General features: G+C 44.3%; 2 protein-coding genes across 2 annotated transcripts; one reads left to right on the top strand and one right to left on the bottom strand.

Annotated features, from left to right (window-relative positions):
• Positions 1–805: 805 nt before the first annotated feature.
• nfm (Neurofilament medium polypeptide) lies at positions 806–6,452 on the top strand. The gene is given in 4 exon segments (NM_001165411.1): positions 806–1,920; positions 2,999–3,123; positions 4,053–4,968; positions 4,970–6,452. Coding segments are annotated over 4 exon segments (2,742 nt in total). The 5' UTR covers positions 806–888; the 3' UTR covers positions 5,639–6,452.
• A 6,540-nt stretch (positions 6,453–12,992) lies between these two features.
• On the bottom strand, positions 12,993–15,892 carry LOC106563330 (neurofilament light polypeptide). Its single transcript, XM_014128848.2, has 4 exons — positions 14,752–15,892; positions 14,307–14,431; positions 13,715–14,163; positions 12,993–13,579 (listed from the first exon to the last, which is right to left on the bottom strand). The coding sequence occupies exons 1-4, from the start codon at positions 15,802–15,804 to the stop codon at positions 13,290–13,292; spliced, it is 1,917 nt and encodes a 638-aa protein (XP_013984323.1). The 5' UTR covers positions 15,805–15,892; the 3' UTR covers positions 12,993–13,289.
• Positions 15,893–18,185: the final 2,293 nt, after the last annotated feature.

The raw sequence follows: 18,185 nt of genomic DNA, 5'->3' as shown, positions 1-18,185 counted from the left end.
ATACATGTTCGTTGGCAAAGATGAAATACTCATTAAATTCATTTAAGGATCGACCATTCTATAATACTTTCGATTTGAAAGAAAATGTTTGAACACTTTCAAACGTCTTATAAAGACGGGAATTGTGTTTTGCTGCTTTAAGTCGCTGCCCATGGTGCTGCTAGCGCTAAACAACTGGCTAGCGTCTGGCGGACTGGCTCTTTCCATGGTGCTGATATTGGTCTCGTTCTGAATTGCATCGGTAAAATGATCATTTCTGGTGTAACCGTTTTTGCTGGCTAACAATAGGGAACATAAGAATTAACATGGGACATTGAACTCCTCCATAAGGTACATGTCCATGTATAGAAATGCTGCACATTGGTTGTTCGAATGAGCAAATGCAGAGATGTATGTATAATTTCCTTTCTCACACTAATGTTCAATATTGCGAGAAAGTTATATATTCACTCTGCGACAAGTGACAACTGATAAATACATGAGCACATAGGCTACCCTAATGAATGACTCAGCATCTGCATGGTTTCGAATGAATGATTCCAGTTCTGGAAACATCCCAATGATAATCGCCCCTTTCTTTTTTTCCCCTGTGTGATTATTCCTCTGCCTTTCAAACCGCCACCCACGAACCTTCACACTCCCACGTGGTGTTTTTTGAAAAGTCTGAGGGGTTGGTTGAGACATGGCCCTCCCCCCTTAGATCAATGAGCCAGTAAAAACAGTCCCTACTTGCCTTTTTAGCGATTGCGCATTTCGTATATAAAGGACAGCCGGTGAGGCTAAGAATGCTGTGAGCGCCATCCACCCCGCACCTGCACACACACACACCACTACTCCACCTCGCACACCTTCCCATCCATTTGCACACGCACCCCCTTGTCTGGCCGGATGAGTTACCACCCGGTGGACACGGTAGGGAGTCCATTCAGGAGAAGCATGGATAGTAGGACAAGCTACGGCCGCTCCTCCGGCACGCCCTCCAGCGGGTTCCGCTCTCAGTCCTGGTCCCGGTCAAGCCCTAACAAGCCCTACAAGAGGAGCGTCAATATGCCGGTAGCCAGAGCGTACAGCTCTACACTCCTCAGCTCCGCCGAAAGCGTTGATTTCAGTCAAACTAACGGAGACTACAAGCGTTCCAATGAGAAAGAGCAGCTCCAGGGGCTAAACGACCGTTTCGCCGGTTACATCGACAAGGTGCACTATCTGGAGCAGCAGAACAGCCAGATTGAGGAGGAGATCCAGGCGCTGCGGCAGAAGCAGGTGTCGCAGTCCCAGCTAGGCGATTTATACGACCAGGAGCTCCAGGAGCTGCGCTCCATGCTGGAGCAGATCCACCACGATAAGGCGCAGATCCAGCTCGACACGGACCACATCGAGGAGGACATCCAGAGAATTAGGGACCGCTTCGATGAGGAAGCTCGCATCAGGGATGAGACTGAAGGCATCATCCGGGCGCTCAAAAAAGATATGAATGACTCTGAGTTAGTGAAGTCTGAGTTGGAGAAGAAAGTCCAGTCACTGCAGGATGAGATTGCCTTTATCCGTAACAACCACGAGGAAGAGGTGAGCGAGCTGTTTGCCCAGGTGCAAGCGTCGCAGGTGACCATGGAGAGGAAAGACTTCCAGAAGACGGACATCACCGAGGCGCTCCGGGAGATCCGCACCCAGCTCGAGGGCCACTCCAACCAGAACCTGCAGCAGGTGGAAGACTGGTTCATGTGCCGCTATTCCAAGCTCACTGATGCTGCGGAACAAAACAAAGATGCAATAAAGTCCGCCCGTGATGAGATTGCGGACTACCGCCGCCAGCTCCAGTCCAAGACCGTGGAGTTAGAATCCGTCCGGGGAACCAGGGAGTCACTGGAAAGGCAGCTGAATGACATCGAGGACCGACACAACAACGACCTGTCCAGCCTGCAGGTATGATGAGACCCGCTGTTGGCATTGTTTTCATACAGAAACCCCCAGCCACAGGCTTAATGGTGAAGTGTTCTATAAAGTTGTGTTCTTTGTGTAAGTAGAGAAGCAATGTAGTGGAGAGAGTTGGCTAATAATATTATCAGATGTGTATCGTTTATCAGGCTATCAAATTGTGCCAGAGTCGTGTGAGGATATTATCACGATTCCTTTGAGGTTTTTAATTCTTATTTTTAGTATAGGTTTAGTACAAGGAGCGTTCCCTACTTTGAGAAAGAAACATATACATATTATATTTGTTTTATTGTGTTAATATAGAGAGATGTGTTTTATCTAGGTATATAAGCTCTGCGCAATGGTGGTGTCTGCGCATTTGCTTTAGATAAATGGCACAATGCTGACATCTTATGGGCACAGCTTTTACATCGCCCATCCTTATTGAAGCATTAGGCTACTTATACGCTGCGACAATTGGTGAAAGTCAGGAGACATTATGGGGTTTTTAATTAAGTGGAGACATAATGCAGCAAACGTTTTTTTTTTTTTTTTTGCCGAGTCAGAGACGCGGGTCGATGCGTTCATTGGCTGTGTCCTTGCCTCACCCCACACAGATTTCTAGGAGGACTATTGAACAAGTGCGAAGAGGCTGCCCTTGAAACAGTGTACACTGCGTCAGAATACATTATTTCACAGAACAATAATAGCCTAACCTTTTGCGCAGATCGGTTTCCAACATATCAATTGATTTGCCCTTTTACAAGGAGACAGGGTGACTTCACACTTTGAATTGTTATTGCAACGATATTGTAATGAAATCTCAAAGTGCTTTAATGTGGTGTAAATTTACACGTTTAAATGTGCTTGTGATAGCCTAATTACTAGGAACAAAATACGAAATTGTATTCTTTTTTTTTCTTCTTTTTTACAGTTTTCATATTACTTCCAGAGGGTTCTGTCCTTTTGGAGACATATCCTCTCTGCACCAAAAAATAGATAACCAAGTATTTTTTCAGAGTTCCACATAGGCCTAGGTAATAACAGCTCCTAACCAGCTCATGTCTCTTGGTCTTGTTTTCTGCAGGAGACCATCCACCAGCTGGATAATGAGCTCAAGGGCACGAAGTGGGAGATGGCGCGTCATCTGCGCGAGTACCAGGACCTGCTCAATGTCAAGATGGCCCTCGACATCGAGATAGCTGCATACAGGTACAGTGCGAAGGCAGTGTGCTAATTAGGCCTATCATTGATTAAAACAAATATATTTTTTTAAAACACGTGGAACTAAAATTGTACTCATTAAGGAACAAATAAACATTTAAAGTGTTGGTCCCATGTTTCATGAGCTGAAACAAAAAATCCCATAAATGTTCCATATGAACAAAAGGCTTATTTCTCAAAAATGTTGTAGATACATTTGTTTACATCCGTTAGTGGGCATTTCTCTTTTGCCAACATAATCCATCCACCTGACAGGTGTGGCATATCAAGAAGCTGAATAAACAGCATGATCATTAAATAGGTGCACCTTGTGCTGGTGACAATAAAAGGCCACTTTCAAAGGTGCAGTTTTATCTCAAAACACAATGCCACAGATTTCTCAAGGTTTGATGGAGTGTGCAAATGGCATGCTGACTGCAGGAATGTCCACCAGAGCTGATGCCAGATAATTTAATGTTCATTTCTCTATCATAAGCTGCCTCCAATGTCGCTTTAGAGAATTTGGCAGTACGTCGAAACGGCCTTACAACCGCAGACCACGTGTAACCACGCCAGCCCCGGACCTCCACATCCAATTTCTTCAACTGCGGAATCGTCTGAGGGGTGGTGCGGTGGTTCGGTGGTGCTGAGGAGTATTTCTGTCTGTAATAAAGCCCTTTTGTGGGTGGGCCCAGCTGCCAAGCGGGTGGGCCTTTGCCCTCCCAGACCCACCGATGGCTGCACCCCTGCCCAGTCAAGTGAAATCCATAGATTAGGGCATAATTAATTTATTTCAATTGACTGATTTCCTTATATGAACTGTAAAATCTTTGAAATTGTTGCATGTTGCATTTATATATATTTTTCAGTATATATCAACCCTAACTTTTATATTAGGCCTACACTATACTATATCTAATTTTCTATTGTTTTTGCAGGAAACTCCTAGAAGGTGAGGAGACCCACTTTAGCACTTTCCCTTACCGCCAAACTGTCACCTCCTCTAAGAAGTCCAAGTCTGGGCCTCCCAAACTAAAGGTCCAGCACAAGTTTGTAGAGGAGATCATTGAGGAGACCAGGGTGGAGGATGAGAAGTCTGAAATGGATGTGACCCTGGCAGAGATTGGCCAGGAGCTGTCTGCCCCACTGGAGGCAGAGGCAACAGATGACAGAGAGGAGGAAGGAGAGGATAAGGGAGAAGAGGAAGGAGAAGAAGCAGTGGGACATGGAGAAGAGGGAGAGGGTGACTCAGAAGAGGTTGTAGCCTCCACTGAAGCCCAGGTGAGCTCCAGCACCCCTGCTGAGGAGGAAGAGGAGGACAAAACCGGTGGCGATGAAGAAGAAGATGGAGGAGAGGGTGCTGAGGAGGGAGAGAAAGAAGAAGAGGGTGAGAAAGAAGGAAAGGATGAGGGTGAGAAGGGAGATGATGCAGAAGGTGGTGATGAGGGAGAAGGAAGGGAAGAGGGAGAGGAGACAGCCCCAGAATCAATATCTCCTGACAAAGAGAAGGCTGGAGAGAAGGAAGGAAGCGGAGGAGAAGAAGAGACAGCAGAGGGAGAGGGAGAAGAGGAGGGTGGTGATAAAGAGGAAGTTGCAGGTAGTGACAAAGGATCCAAAGATGGAGATGATAAGGATGAGAAAGATAAGAAAGGAAAGGATGAGAAAGATGACAAAACAGATGAGGCAGATGTAGCCAAGACAGAGTCTCCCAAAACAGATGCCCCCAAGAGTGAGACCCCAAAAGCTGAGGTCCAGAAATCTGAGGCCCCAAAGGTCTCCAAGCCAGACTCCCTGAAAGCTGAATCCCCTAAGGCTGGGTCCCCTAAGTCTGAGTCACCAAAAGCTGGATCCCCCCAAACATGAATCCCCCAAAGCTGGTTCCCCTAAATCTGAATCCCCAAAACCCGGCTCCCCCAAATCTGAAACCCCCAAAACAGCTGGATCCCCCAAATCTGAATCCCCCAAACCTGCTGGTTCCCCCAAATCTGAATCCCCCAAACCTGCAGGGTCCCCCAAATCTGAATCCCCCAAATTAGGATCCCCTAAAGCAGAGTCCCCTAAGGATGAGGCTCCCAAACCAGAAGCTCCCAAGTCAGAGGCCCCCAAGGCTGCAGAAGAGAAAGTAGACAAAAAGGGTGATTCAGAGGAAGAGAAGGTAGAAAAGAAAGATGCAGCTATGAGCGGAGAAGTGGAGAAGAGTGCCCCAGAGGACAAAAAGGATGATGGGAAGAAAGATGAGACGGATGTGATCTCAAATGGAGTGGACGAGAGCCCCACCAAAGATGACCCCAACCAGAAAGATGACCCCAACCAGAAAGATGACCCCAGCCAGAAGGTGGTCATCACCAAAACGGTGGAGACCATCACCACTGGAGAGGACGGAGCCAAGCATGTCGTTAAATCAGTCACTGTCACCGAGACTGTGAAGGAGTCTGAGGATATGATTCAGGAGAAGATGGTGTCCAGCAAGACGATGGAGAAACACTCTTCCAAGTCCGTCAAGGTGGTGACCGAAACCGAGTGACTGCTCTCCAACCAATCCACCCAGGAGGGTCAGGGAGGAGGACACGACGACAAGCAATCATACAGCTAGAGCGATGTAATAAAGATAACCACTCTCAAACATACAGAAAAGCAAAGAGAGAAGCCATATGATGTGACAAAGCTAAAATTTCTAAAATGCATGTTGAGTGAAGCTATAAATGAGCTTTTCTGCAGATGCGGTCAGGAAAATTTGGGAATGGGACAGATTATTAATTATCTTTCTTTCTACTTGCAGTTCACAGGAGGGCTCACGGGTGGGGGCGTCTGCATGCTAGCTCAGGGAGGGAGTCCCCTCTCTAACATGTATGTATGTCTGGATGGATGGATGGATGGATGGGAGAGTGATAGAAATGTATCTTCATTCAAATGAAGTTTTTTGGGGGGCCCAGGTGGGAGGGTCCAATTCAGAAGTAAGCTTACTTATTATGTGACGATACCAATTGAGCCAAAAAAATACAATCGACTACAATACAATACAGTGAAGAAAGAGAATGACGATGGTGTAATGAACTCATTATCATAAACATACAGTACCCAAAGCAATTAACGCATAAATAACCTTGAAGAAACTCCTAGCCTTAAACATGCTTTGTATCAGTGTCTATTATGTTTACGAGTGCAATTGAAAATAAATCTGTAAATGCGCACACATACATTATTGTATGCATAGGATGGACTTGAATTTAAATTCCGAACATAAATGAGGTGCTACAGTTTGCAATCCCATGTCTTTACTCATAATGAATGATTTCCCAGCAGCATTTGCTCAATAAATGTCGTACTGAAATACAAAATATGGTCTCTTGTTTGTTTATGACACGTGGCAAACTCATTCCACGGACGGCTGAGTGTCTGCGGGTTTTCGCTCAACCCTTGTACTTGATTGATGATTTAAGGTCACTAAGGAACTCCACTCACCTGCTTGTCTACGTCTTGATTTAAAGGAAAAAACTAAAACCTGCAGACACTCGGCCCTCCGTGGAATGAGTTTGACACCCCTGCTTTATGCAATTTTCCTGTCCTGTACGTTCACTTTTGTATTTACAGTAGGTTTCTCACCACAATATGCACACAATATTCAACTTCCTCATCTGCTTTTATGGGGATGGGATTGCATCCTTCATTATCTTTTGCAGCCTAGAATTTATACACAACCACATAAACATCCACAGGCTGTCCTCTACAGATATTTAAAGTCACAATCGGTAGGTAATATGTGCATGCCATCTAAGAATAGGCCACCAACAATAATATGAACGATGCAATCCTATGCCGTCACATGCAAATAGCACTTGATTAGAGTTGATTTATCAAATCAAATCAAACTTCATTTGCAAAGCACATTTCTTAACAAAGAAAATTGCACTTCAAAGTGCTTTACATACTGTACATGAATAAAATAATAAAAAGTGAGAAAGATAAAATATATATATATATACATACATTTCTAGACAAATATACATTTAACATAGATTAATTAAGAAAATAAAACAACAGTGGACATGAGAGACTAATATGAAAGATGTAGACTGAGAAATGTATGGTATATGACATAGTAGTCGTTCAGCCATTAGCCATATTATTCGAGAACAACATTACCTACAATGTTAAACATGACTTGAAACTATACCTATTTTAAAGTATTTTACATGACAACTTAAACAATGCAGTGATACAGGAGGTAATTTGGAGATTCGCAACATTGAAGCAGACAGTGACTCGTTTGGAAGTTCAGCACCACAGGAAAGTGGACAGCAACGGTCTCAGGTGCAAGCCACACTGGAAAAATCCCTGAAGAAGTTTCTTTGAAATCCACATACACTGAGTGTAGAAAACATTAAGAACTTCCAATTCGTTGGGGGCATGGACTCTACAAGGTGTCGAAAGCGTTCCACAGGGATGCTGGCCCATGTTGACTCTAATGCTTCCCAGTGCTGTGTCAGGTTGGCTGGCTGTCCTTTGGGTGGTGGATCATTCTTGATACAGACAGTAAACTGTTGAGCGTGAAAAACCCAGCAACATTGCAGTTCTTGATAGAAATCGGTGTGCCTGGCACCTACTACCATACCCTGTTCAACGGCACTTAAAGTGGAACTGACAGTGTTTTAGTAACATGACATCGTATTAAAATCTGTTCATATACACCTCCAGTAAGAATATGACACCTTGTTTTTATTTTCTGACAAGCGACCACTTAGATATGGTCATTTTCACAATTTCATAAATTCATAGAATGTTTGGGAATGATGTACAGTAAGGGATTTGTGAAGATTCTGTTAGGACAATTAATAGACACTGCAGCAAATAAAACAGTATAAAAACATCTGTCTTGCCCAGGACTGGTGTCTATGCAGACCGGTATGCCATAGCCAATCAGAGCTAATAGCCAATCAAATAAGCCATTTGCCACACAGGCGTGCCATCACTCACTTTGAACTGGACTGTGTGTTTACAGGCAGTAGCAACAGTGCGACTTTAGATCATTAGAACGCATTGGCCAAAAGCCACAAAATACACCTGAATGGATTTCTGCAAATATGTACATACCGCAGGAGTCCTCTTACATTTGGGAACTTCACAGTCCTATTGATCAAACAACCATAAAAAGGTATCTCTCCCTCAGTTGCCTTTGCACATCAACAACAACAAGATCAACAACTAATGCTAGCCAGAGCAAGATAAGCTAAAATCTAACAAGGGAACATTGGATAAACCCTCTCAAGCTTTTTAAGCTAGTTGGCCATCAACATTGCAGTGAAACAATGGGGAATAGTCGCTTGCTTGTCCTTCTGCAGCTTGCCTGCCAATGCATGCTTGTCCCAACCCACGTTTTGACATCTGAATGGGAACTTGTCTGCCTGCCCACGCACTTAATCAATGACAAATACATTTGATTGACAACTAAGAGATATGCTAAATGTGGATAACAATCGTTCAAACTCAGCATAGCTAGCTAGCTAGCAAAGCGAATCACATTTCTTGGCAGCTAACCAAATGACACCTGCATCTCTAGCTGTAGACACAAAAAAATGATATGGGGGGGGGTCACTCACCCACTCCTCCAATGACATGACATCCTCCCAGCAGCTAGCTATCTAACGTTAGGCACTGTGTTTGTAGCTTGCTATGTGGATAAGCTAGCCCAGGGGTGTCAAACTCAATCAGTGCAAGGGACCTATTTAAAAAAAAAACTAATTTGCGGGCCAGACATAAACTATTTGTTTTCACAAAAAAACGTGCAACTGCAACCCAAACTGTTTATTTAGAAATAATATGTCTCTTTATAATGTCCACTTATATACAGAGAATACTGTATATAGCATTCTAACATATTAAAACAAAAGAGAGAAATATGTGTCCAGCCTTGGCTGCTATGCTTGCAGATGTGCATAATATGCTGTGACCCTAATCAGAAAGTATTTAATAGCAAATAACAAAAACATTTAAACATTTAAACACTTAACATTTAAATGTAAAACATGTTTTACATTGTTTTGCACTGCATGGATCACCGGTGCGGTAGAATGCAACATTATATTGTAGTTGAGTAGCCAGCCTGGGTTACTGCTCAAAAATGTTGCTAAAATATGCCTACATGTTTCTCTTTTGCATGGTGTTTCTTGCAGGTTTTGTTTTTTGGTTATTCATTGTCAAGCTTTAAAAACCAAAGCCAGACTGCAACATTTTAGTAGCCTAGCTAGGACTGTGGCATCTGTCTGCACACTTTCCCTTTGCTGTGTGCTGTAAAAGTGGCACTGAAAAGAAGCTCAATCGAAGTTAAATTGTCCGATGTGAGCGCATCCAGCGGTAATCTCATAAAGTAAAATAAAAAATAAGATTACAACATATATCAAAAGAAGAAAACCCTTAGAGAGGTCTGCCTGTAGGCTACGACTGTAAATTGACTATATGAGCTGTTTCTCCGTTGCTTGTCCTCACGTTGCTTGTCCTCACCTGATCCGGTCTGAACCCTACTGCAACTGCTGGTCGGGGACGACACTGCGGGGACGACGCTCTATGCTCACTCAGTGCGATTTCAACCCATTTCATCAGTGGACTTTGCCAAATAGCATGAATAAAAACAAACTAAAGCAGGCAAAAAAGCAGTGGGTTATAAAATGTTTCACGTTTTAATTCCAATACAAGTAAAGCCTCTGCCCTAGTACGACAAACTGGACTCAGGGGTAGACATAACATAGTAAAAGTAAATCTGTTTCCCTCATTTTATATGCCCACCCACATCGACCAAGCGGTTGCTAGACAATCGTGTTATATGCGCACCCACCCCGACCAACCTGCCTCCTTTTACTTATGCCTTAAGTAACCTTATGTCATATGTAACCTTACCAAAAGTAGTATATCATGCTAGTTTCAGTATGCAGGATTTATGTTTATTATGTTATGTCTAGTCTATGAGACCATGCTGAGTAGTTGAAAAAGTTTTATGACTGATACACAGTGCCTACAGAAAGTATTCATATTCCTTGACATATTCCACATTTTGTTGTGTTACAGCCGGAATTCAAAATGGATTAAATAAAATAAAAATCTCACTCATCTACACACAATACCACATAATGAAAAAGTGAAAACAAGTAAAACATTTTTTTTGCAAATGTATTGAAAATGAAATACAGAAATATCTAATTTACATAATACGTATACCCCTCAGTCAACACAGAATCACCTTTGACAATGATTACAGCTGTGAATCTTTCTGGGTAAGTCTCTAAGAGCTTTGCACACCTGGATGGTACAACATTTGCACATTATTCATTTTAAAATTCTTCAACCTACACTACATGGCCTAAAGTATGTGGACACCTGTTCATTGAACATCTCATTCCAAAATCATGTGCATTAATATGGAGTTGGTTCCCCCTTTGCTGCTATAACAGCCTCCACTCTTCTGAGAAGGCTTTTCACTAGATGTTGGAACATTGCTGCGTGGACTTGCTTCCATTCAGCCACAAGAGCATTAGTGAGGTCGGCACTGATGTTGGGCGATGAGGCCTGGCTTGCAGCCGCCGTTCCAATTCATCCCAAAGGTGTTTGATGGGGTTGAGGTCAGGGTTCTGTGCAGGCCAGTCAAGTTCTTCCATACCCTCATGCTGAACCAGGAGAGGGCCTTGTATGCTGTAGAGCTAAGATTTCCCTTCACTGGAATTAATTAAGGAGCGCAGCAGCTCCAGACCATTGTTCCTCCTTCACCAAACTTTATAGTTGGTAGTATGCATTGGGCCAGGTAGCGTTCTCCTGGCATCCGCCAAACCCAGATTTGTCCATCGGAGTGCATAGTTTGAACTCGGTAGTGAGTGTTGCAACCAAGAGCAGACAATTTTTACGCGCTTCAGGTTAGTATTATGGAGCAACTATAATGTTGTTGATCCATCCCCAGTTTTCTCCTATCACAGCCATTAAACTTTTAAAGTCACCATTGGTCTCATGGTGAAATCCCTGAGCGGTTTCCTTCCTCTCCGGCAACCGAGTTAGGAAGGATGCCTGTATCTTTGTAGTGACTGGTTGTATTGATGCACCATCCAAGGTGTAATTGATAACTTTGCCATGCTCAAAGGAATATTCAATGTCTGTGTTTTTTTTTTACCCATCTACTAATAGATGCCCTTCTTTGCGAGGCATTGGAAAACCTCCCTGGTCTTTGTGTTTGAATCTGTGTTTGAAATTCACTGCTCAACTGAGGGACCTTACAGATAATTGTCTGTGTGGGGTACAGAGATGAGGTTGTCATTCAAAAATCATGTTAAACATTGTTATGCACACAGCCAACTTATTATGTGACTTGTTTAGCACATTTTTACACCTAAACTTATGTAGGCTTGCCATAACAAAGGGGATGAATACTTGCTTACTCAAGACATTTCAGCTTTTCATTTTTAATAAATGTGTAAGAATGTCTAAAAACATAATTCCATGTTGACATTATGGGGTATTGTGTGTAGGCCAGTGACACCCAATCTGAATTTAATTCATTTTAAATTCAGGTTGTAACAAAACAAAATGTGAAAAAAGTCACGGGGTGTGAATATTTTCTGAAGGCACTGTATCCAGTCCTCTGCAATGCAGTTTTTCTTGGTGCATCATTACGCGCAAATTAATTGTTTTAAGCGATTTAGGTTGTTTGGAATTTAGTATGTGATTATTATATTAAACTGAAGGCATGTTGGGTGCTGTCCATGGGTGACTCTGCTGATTGCTAACATTCTTCCTCTCAGGATTTTAGCTCAGCACTCACGTAGAGTGCCGAAGGAAGCAACTAAATTGTGAAGAGTCATAAAATCAGCTACACAGTATTTCAATGTCTTAAAAGCAATAAAAACACACGACTGATCCCAGATTTGATCGTTCTCAGCCCTGAAATTAGGTAATAAAAATGCCATCCCTCTCTGAAGTTCCTCCCATTCCTCAGCATCTGTTCGACACACTGGACCTGAGCTGCATAGCTGATGGAGCCTCTGATGTGGATCTTGCCAGGTTAGTGCTCCCTCAAGACGGAATAAAGTACAAAAAACGATCAGATCCCTGCCAGTGCGTCGTGATTGTGCCTGCATGCCCCGAATGTCGATGTAAGCAACTCCAAACCCAGAGAACCAGCTGTGTTCGCCATTCATGATCGGCACTATGGACAGGTTACCTGAAGTGCAACACACAGAGATATCTAATTCTGTGCAACACACTTACACCAGTGTGTGTGTGTGTGTGTGTGTGTGTGTGTGTGTGTGTGTGTGTGTGTGTGTGTGTGTGTGTGTGTGTGTGTGTGTGTGTGTGTGTGTGTGTGTGTGTGTGTGTGTGCGTGCGTGCGTGCATGCGTGCGTGTGTGCGTATGTGTGTGTGGCCGACAGTCCAAAATGTCCAAATGTGGACAGAGAGACTAATGGATGTGCTCATAAGATGGCTCTTCTAGGCCTAAAATATATCTGATAGGCTAATAAGCATAGTTAAACAGTATTCTAATGTATTTTTACAAGCAGCTTCTAAACCATTCAATAGATCGTTTTTTTAACATTTACAAAATGTTTATAAATCATGACACATAACCTGTTAATTTTTCTATGAATTAATTGAGTAAGGACCTGCTGTCATGTATGATGAACAACAGGCCTTATATGTTTTCACATTGTGGTTAACTATGTGGTCATGTTTTTAAGCGCCTTCAAGATGTATCAATGATATATTCAACATTTCATCCTTGTTGTTGCGTTTCAACAGGTCTAACTTTAATATGATAAAACCCAAACTATTATAAATACTGTTTACTGAGTTATTATTCAGCATGATTCAGTATAAGGACAAAACAATCAATTACACACTCTGCATGGCTTTCAAAAGTATTTATTCAACCATCCAAAACCACACTCTTACAGACTTGCACAGGCATAGCACACACACTCTTACAAACACACTAGAGGAATTGTGTGACCTTTATTGACTTTATTGACTTATAACTGCTAGCAGATAACCTTGATTTTGTTGCATTAGTGCACTCAAAGACATTGTATTGAGCACCTTGTTAACAAGCACACTGGAGTCGATAATGTTGGGTATTTCTGCTGTTTGCCGAGCTGAGGTTTTATTAGACTGTCTTTTGGGTTGTGTGGTCTTGGGCCACAAACTTACTTTTTAGCCATTGGTTTTTCAGATTGGTCTTTCTCTTCTGCAGGTTTTTCTCTCTTCTCCTCACTCTTGGATATCTCTGGTTCGCTCTTCTCTTCTTTGGTTTCTGCTTCGTCATCTTGTTTCTCCTCACTTTTACCTTCATCTTTCACCTCTTCATCTTTATCACCCCCTTCTTTATCATCTCCTCCCTCTTCCACACCTTCCTTTCCATCCTGCTCCTCACCCTCGTCCTTATCTTCCTCTTTCTCTGCATCCTCTTTTGCAGTTTCTGCCTTCTCATCTCCACCTATATCAAAAAAGGAAATAATTGAGAATAGAGGAATAATTTAGTTAGTATACAGGTTTGTAAAAATGTCAGCATGTAAGCAATACACAACAACAATAGAGAATATTCTTTGAGGGAAATTATCCCAACGCTAACCTTGATCTCCATCCTTAGCATCCTCTCCATCTTCCTTCTCCTCCTCGCCTCCCTCATCCCCATCTTCCTCTTCCTCTTCTCCCTTTTCCTCCTTCTCCTCTCCACCCTCTTCTTCCTCCTCCTGTCCCTCCTCTTTCTTCTCTTCTGCTTCTTCCTCCTCCTTCTCCTCCTCTTCCTCCTTCTCCTTCTCCTCCTCTTCCTCCTCCTGTGGTGGGCTGGCAGAGTCCCGCTGGGCCAGGCTGGTAGAGATGATGTCTTCTCCAGAGACGAATGAGGAGCTGAGGAAGCGTGAGGCCATCAGGTAGGGGGCGCCAGAGCTCAGGTTAGACTGCATTGAGAACATGTTGCTGCCGAAGGAGGGCATGACTGACAAGGTGTGGCCATAGACACTGGACATACCCCCTGACCCGCCCACACTGAAGTGAGACTCCTCCCCCTCCAGCAGCTTCCTGGAAAAGTAAAGGATCATGGGAAAGATACAATTTTAGAATAAAAGCGCAAAAGGCTTTCCTTGACCTGGACTGGCATTAGTATTATTACATTATATTTGTTTAAGTTGAAGCTCTGGCCTGTGCTCCTCATAGCATCCTACCTGTAGGCAGCGATCTCAATGTCCAAGGCCATCTTAACATTCAGCAGGTCCTGGTAGTCCTTCAGGTAGTGAGCCATCTCCTGCTTGGTGGCTCTCAGCTCATTCTCCAGCTGACCAATAGTGTCCTACGGGAGACGTTTAAAGGTTATGAAGTGGATAAAGTATTTTTTTACAGTGGGTAATACAGGAAATATGCCTTAAATGGCTGAATGGATGACATTTTAAATGTATTCAAAATAATCTTATTTGTTCCTATTCTGTAAGTCAGTTCCACTTGGCACAAAATATAAAACATTATTGGTGTCTTGTATTCTGATATAGTCATTTACCTATTAGTAAGCAGTTTCTAAACATAAATAAATTCACATTCAGATTGCATTCATTCTGAGGAATTTGCATCAATCCAGATTTGCTGTTTAATTCGTCCTGCAGTACCACCACTGACCTGCATGTTGCTGATCTCAGCGCTCTGCTTGTCCTCCATGATGTGTAGCTGGTTTTCCAGAGACTTGTTGAGGCCCCTGCAGGTATCGATCTCCAGCAGGTGGGCCTTGAGCTGCCGGCGGTACTCCCCTGCCTCATCCCTGGAGCTCCTCACCGCGTCGCTGTGCTGGGCAACACTCTCTGTCAGGGAGCCCACCTTCCCATGGAACCACTCCTCAGCAGACTGCATGTTCTTGGCCGCCAGCCTCTCGTACTGGGCCCGGATGTCCCTCAGAGCACCGGACAGGTCCGGTGTGGCTGCCTCCATCTCCACAGCCACCTGAGCCCCCAGCTGGGCCTGGGCCTGGAGCTCCACCACCTCCCCCTCGTGGAGCTTCTTGAGGAAGGCCACCTCGTCCAGCAGGGTCTCCACCCTCTTCTCCAGCTCAGCCCTGGCCAGGGCAGTCTGGTCGGCCCCACGCCGTGCATCCAGCAGCCTGCCCTCCGCGTCCTCGCGGGCCACCACCTCCTCCTCGTAGCGGGCCTGCAGGGCGCTCAGGGCCTGCTCCAGACGCTCCCTCTGGCCCAGGGCGGCCTGCTGCTCCCCACGCGCCTCATCCACGGCGGCCCTCAGGGCCCGCGCCTCCTGCTCATACAGGGCCGCCAGGCGGGAGGGTTCACCGTGCCTTTGCCTCAGCATCACCAGCTCAGCCTCCAGTGCACGGTTCTGCTGCTCCAGCTCCCGCACACGCTCGATGAAGCCAGCGAAGCGGTCGTTGAGGTCCTGCAGCTGGGCCCTCTCCTGGGTCCTCACTGTTCGGAACTCAGAGCTCACCTGGGTCGCCTGGCTCAGCTCCAGTTCCACAGAGGAGGAAGAGGCCATGGATGAATGCAGAGCCTGGCCAGGAGAGAAGTACTGCAGACGGGAGCTCACGGAGGAGGAGAGGGGGGAGGCGTGGGAGGAGAAGGCCGATCGTGACCTCCCCTTGGTCACCACTCCGCGGGGGGCTCCCTCCACGTGCCAGCGGCGATAGGAGGAGGATGAGTAGTAAGGGTCAAAGCCGAGGGTACTCATGGCTGGGCTGGGAGGGCAGGCAGCTCTGTCTGGCTCTGTGTCAATGTGTCTGTAGGGCTCAGGTGAAGAACCCAGACTGATGCTGCTGCAGTGGCTCCAGCTTTTATAGCAGTAGGGAGAGCTCTGACGCAGGCGCATTCCCAAACTCTGACTACGCGGGATCGATAGGCTTACACTGCAACGGACAGAGAGGGAGAAAGGAAAGGAGGAAAGAGAGGGGGAGGGAGAGGTTGCAGATGGAGAGATCTTTGTGTTTTTGAGTGTACAAAGGAGGTTAGCATATTTCTGGTTTCTCTACACTGTTTCTGTCATACACAGTAACCTTGACTACTAATGTTCACAAGTTATTGTTCAGGAAAGTAGAGTTAGATAGCTAAAGCCTCTGGGTAATGAAGTATACATCTGCACTTTACCTGCACCGATAGTAAAAATGAATAGTCACATGAGATGACTTGAGTTTGGAGTCATTCATTTGAATGTAGGTCTCGCAGTCCTCCCTGTAGGGGAAGAAAATTAATGGGCTGTCCTGATTCTACAGCAGCCTATGCATTGATATTATACACAGCTTCTCCTCATACAGTGACACAGCACCTGCCCTGCTGGCCAATTAGAGAGCGACACCCATGACCACAGAAAACCTACATTGATAAACACAGAACACGCGGCTGATTGGTATGTGTTTATCAATTTATATTTATTTATACATTATGGCTGGGAAGCTACTGTTTGGTGCCTGTAGATACTTGTGAGGTTCTGAATCAGATGCTGTAATGATAATGTGTGTAAATATGATAATGTCTGTGAAGATGTATTTGTGTTTTTTGGGATGATAATGCATTGATAATAATAATAATAGATAATCATAATAATAATAATAGATAATGCATCTATTATACAAAATAGGTCAAATTAATTCAAGTACATTTTCATGATTGCCTTAGTTGGAAGGGACACTGGGGAATTTGAAGAGAAGTTGAATGGCCTTTTTATATTGTCATGTTAATTCCCTAACAAGAGAAACAGGCTTCTTATCTTTCAGCTGCAGAGTGAAGAGGGAACCATAACTGGTCAATAACAATCTGCTTCCTCCCTGCTGACACCCACGTCATCCTTTTCCTCCTCCACTTCCTCCTGAGAGGGGTGGGAGAGATACACATTTATACTGTCCCAGAGTGCTGATTGGGAGAATGGATAGCACAGTGACTTGCCATACATTTAAGCATAGTATGAGGATCTTGTGGGAGAACAGGTATGAGTCCATGTTTAGGTGCAGTACATTATGCATTTCGCCTGTACACATTTGAGGAGAGTGTATGAATTTAAGTGTGTTTGTGTGTCTCTTTTGTATGTGCGTATTTTGCTGACAGTTCTCAAAGCAGAAGCCTTGAAGGTGAGATGGATGTGGGTTGCTAGGCTACAGTAGGTGCGGGGTGCTGCCGCAAGCTGAGTCATAAGTAAAGTCAGGGCCGGTTCCAGGCATTATCAACATAAGCCCCAGGCATTTTAAGAAATCAGTCGGGGGCTCAACTTACTGTTGAGAGTTAGAATAGTAGAGTATACAAGGTGCAATTTAGACATTTGGTCGTGCATCAGCATTTTGACAGTCACTCAATTAGCCCATGTCAGTCACTGACAGTCACTCAACTAGCCCATGTCAGCTAAAATGTTTTAGATTGGTAAATGAGTCTAGCCAGGAATCTATACTTGTAGTGGTCAAATTACCCTGACCTCCAGGGGGCCCCCGTTGATTTTGTTAGTCACTCTCACTCAGAAGTCATAATAACATGGCAAATGTGTAAAATTGCAGCAAACTTGCTTTGAAACTGCAACATTTCTTTACACCCCATGTTGTCAAAATAAATTAGCTTAGGGCCCCAAAAAGTGAAAGCCAGCCCTGAATACAGTAGTGTTTTCACCCATCCCCTCCACACCCAACCCCGCAGTATCCTCTCCACTTCTCTCTCATACTCCCTTCTCTTTCAGCTTTACCTGCTTTCTCTCTCTCTCTCTCTCTCTCTCTCTCGCTTTTCTCTCTATCTCTCGCTCTCTCTCACAGCAGCATCCTGTCTTTCTCTCTCTTTGTGATTCCTCTATCTCTCTGTCCTTTTTTGTGATATAAGATATGCAGATTGGCTACATGCCCAGAGTTCCATTACTATTGTATTTGCTGATATTGTATTTCTCTCTTTTTTCAATGTGGCTCATACTTTGATTGGTAGAAGGGGGCATTGATTGACTTGGCCCTATAGTTTGGGCTCCGTCCTGACTCTCGGTCAGTTTAATGCCGAATCAGTATTTTCACCTGTAATGGCCCCAGAGTTTAAGTGGGTGGTAGGATCGGTTTGAAACCTTGGTGCATTTCAACATAGAATTTCAAACAT

Source organism: Salmo salar, chromosome ssa11 (genome assembly GCF_905237065.1).
Source record: "Salmo salar chromosome ssa11, Ssal_v3.1, whole genome shotgun sequence".
Taxonomy (NCBI): Eukaryota; Metazoa; Chordata; class Actinopteri; order Salmoniformes; family Salmonidae; genus Salmo; species Salmo salar.
This window is presented reverse-complemented; position numbering and strand designations above follow the sequence as displayed.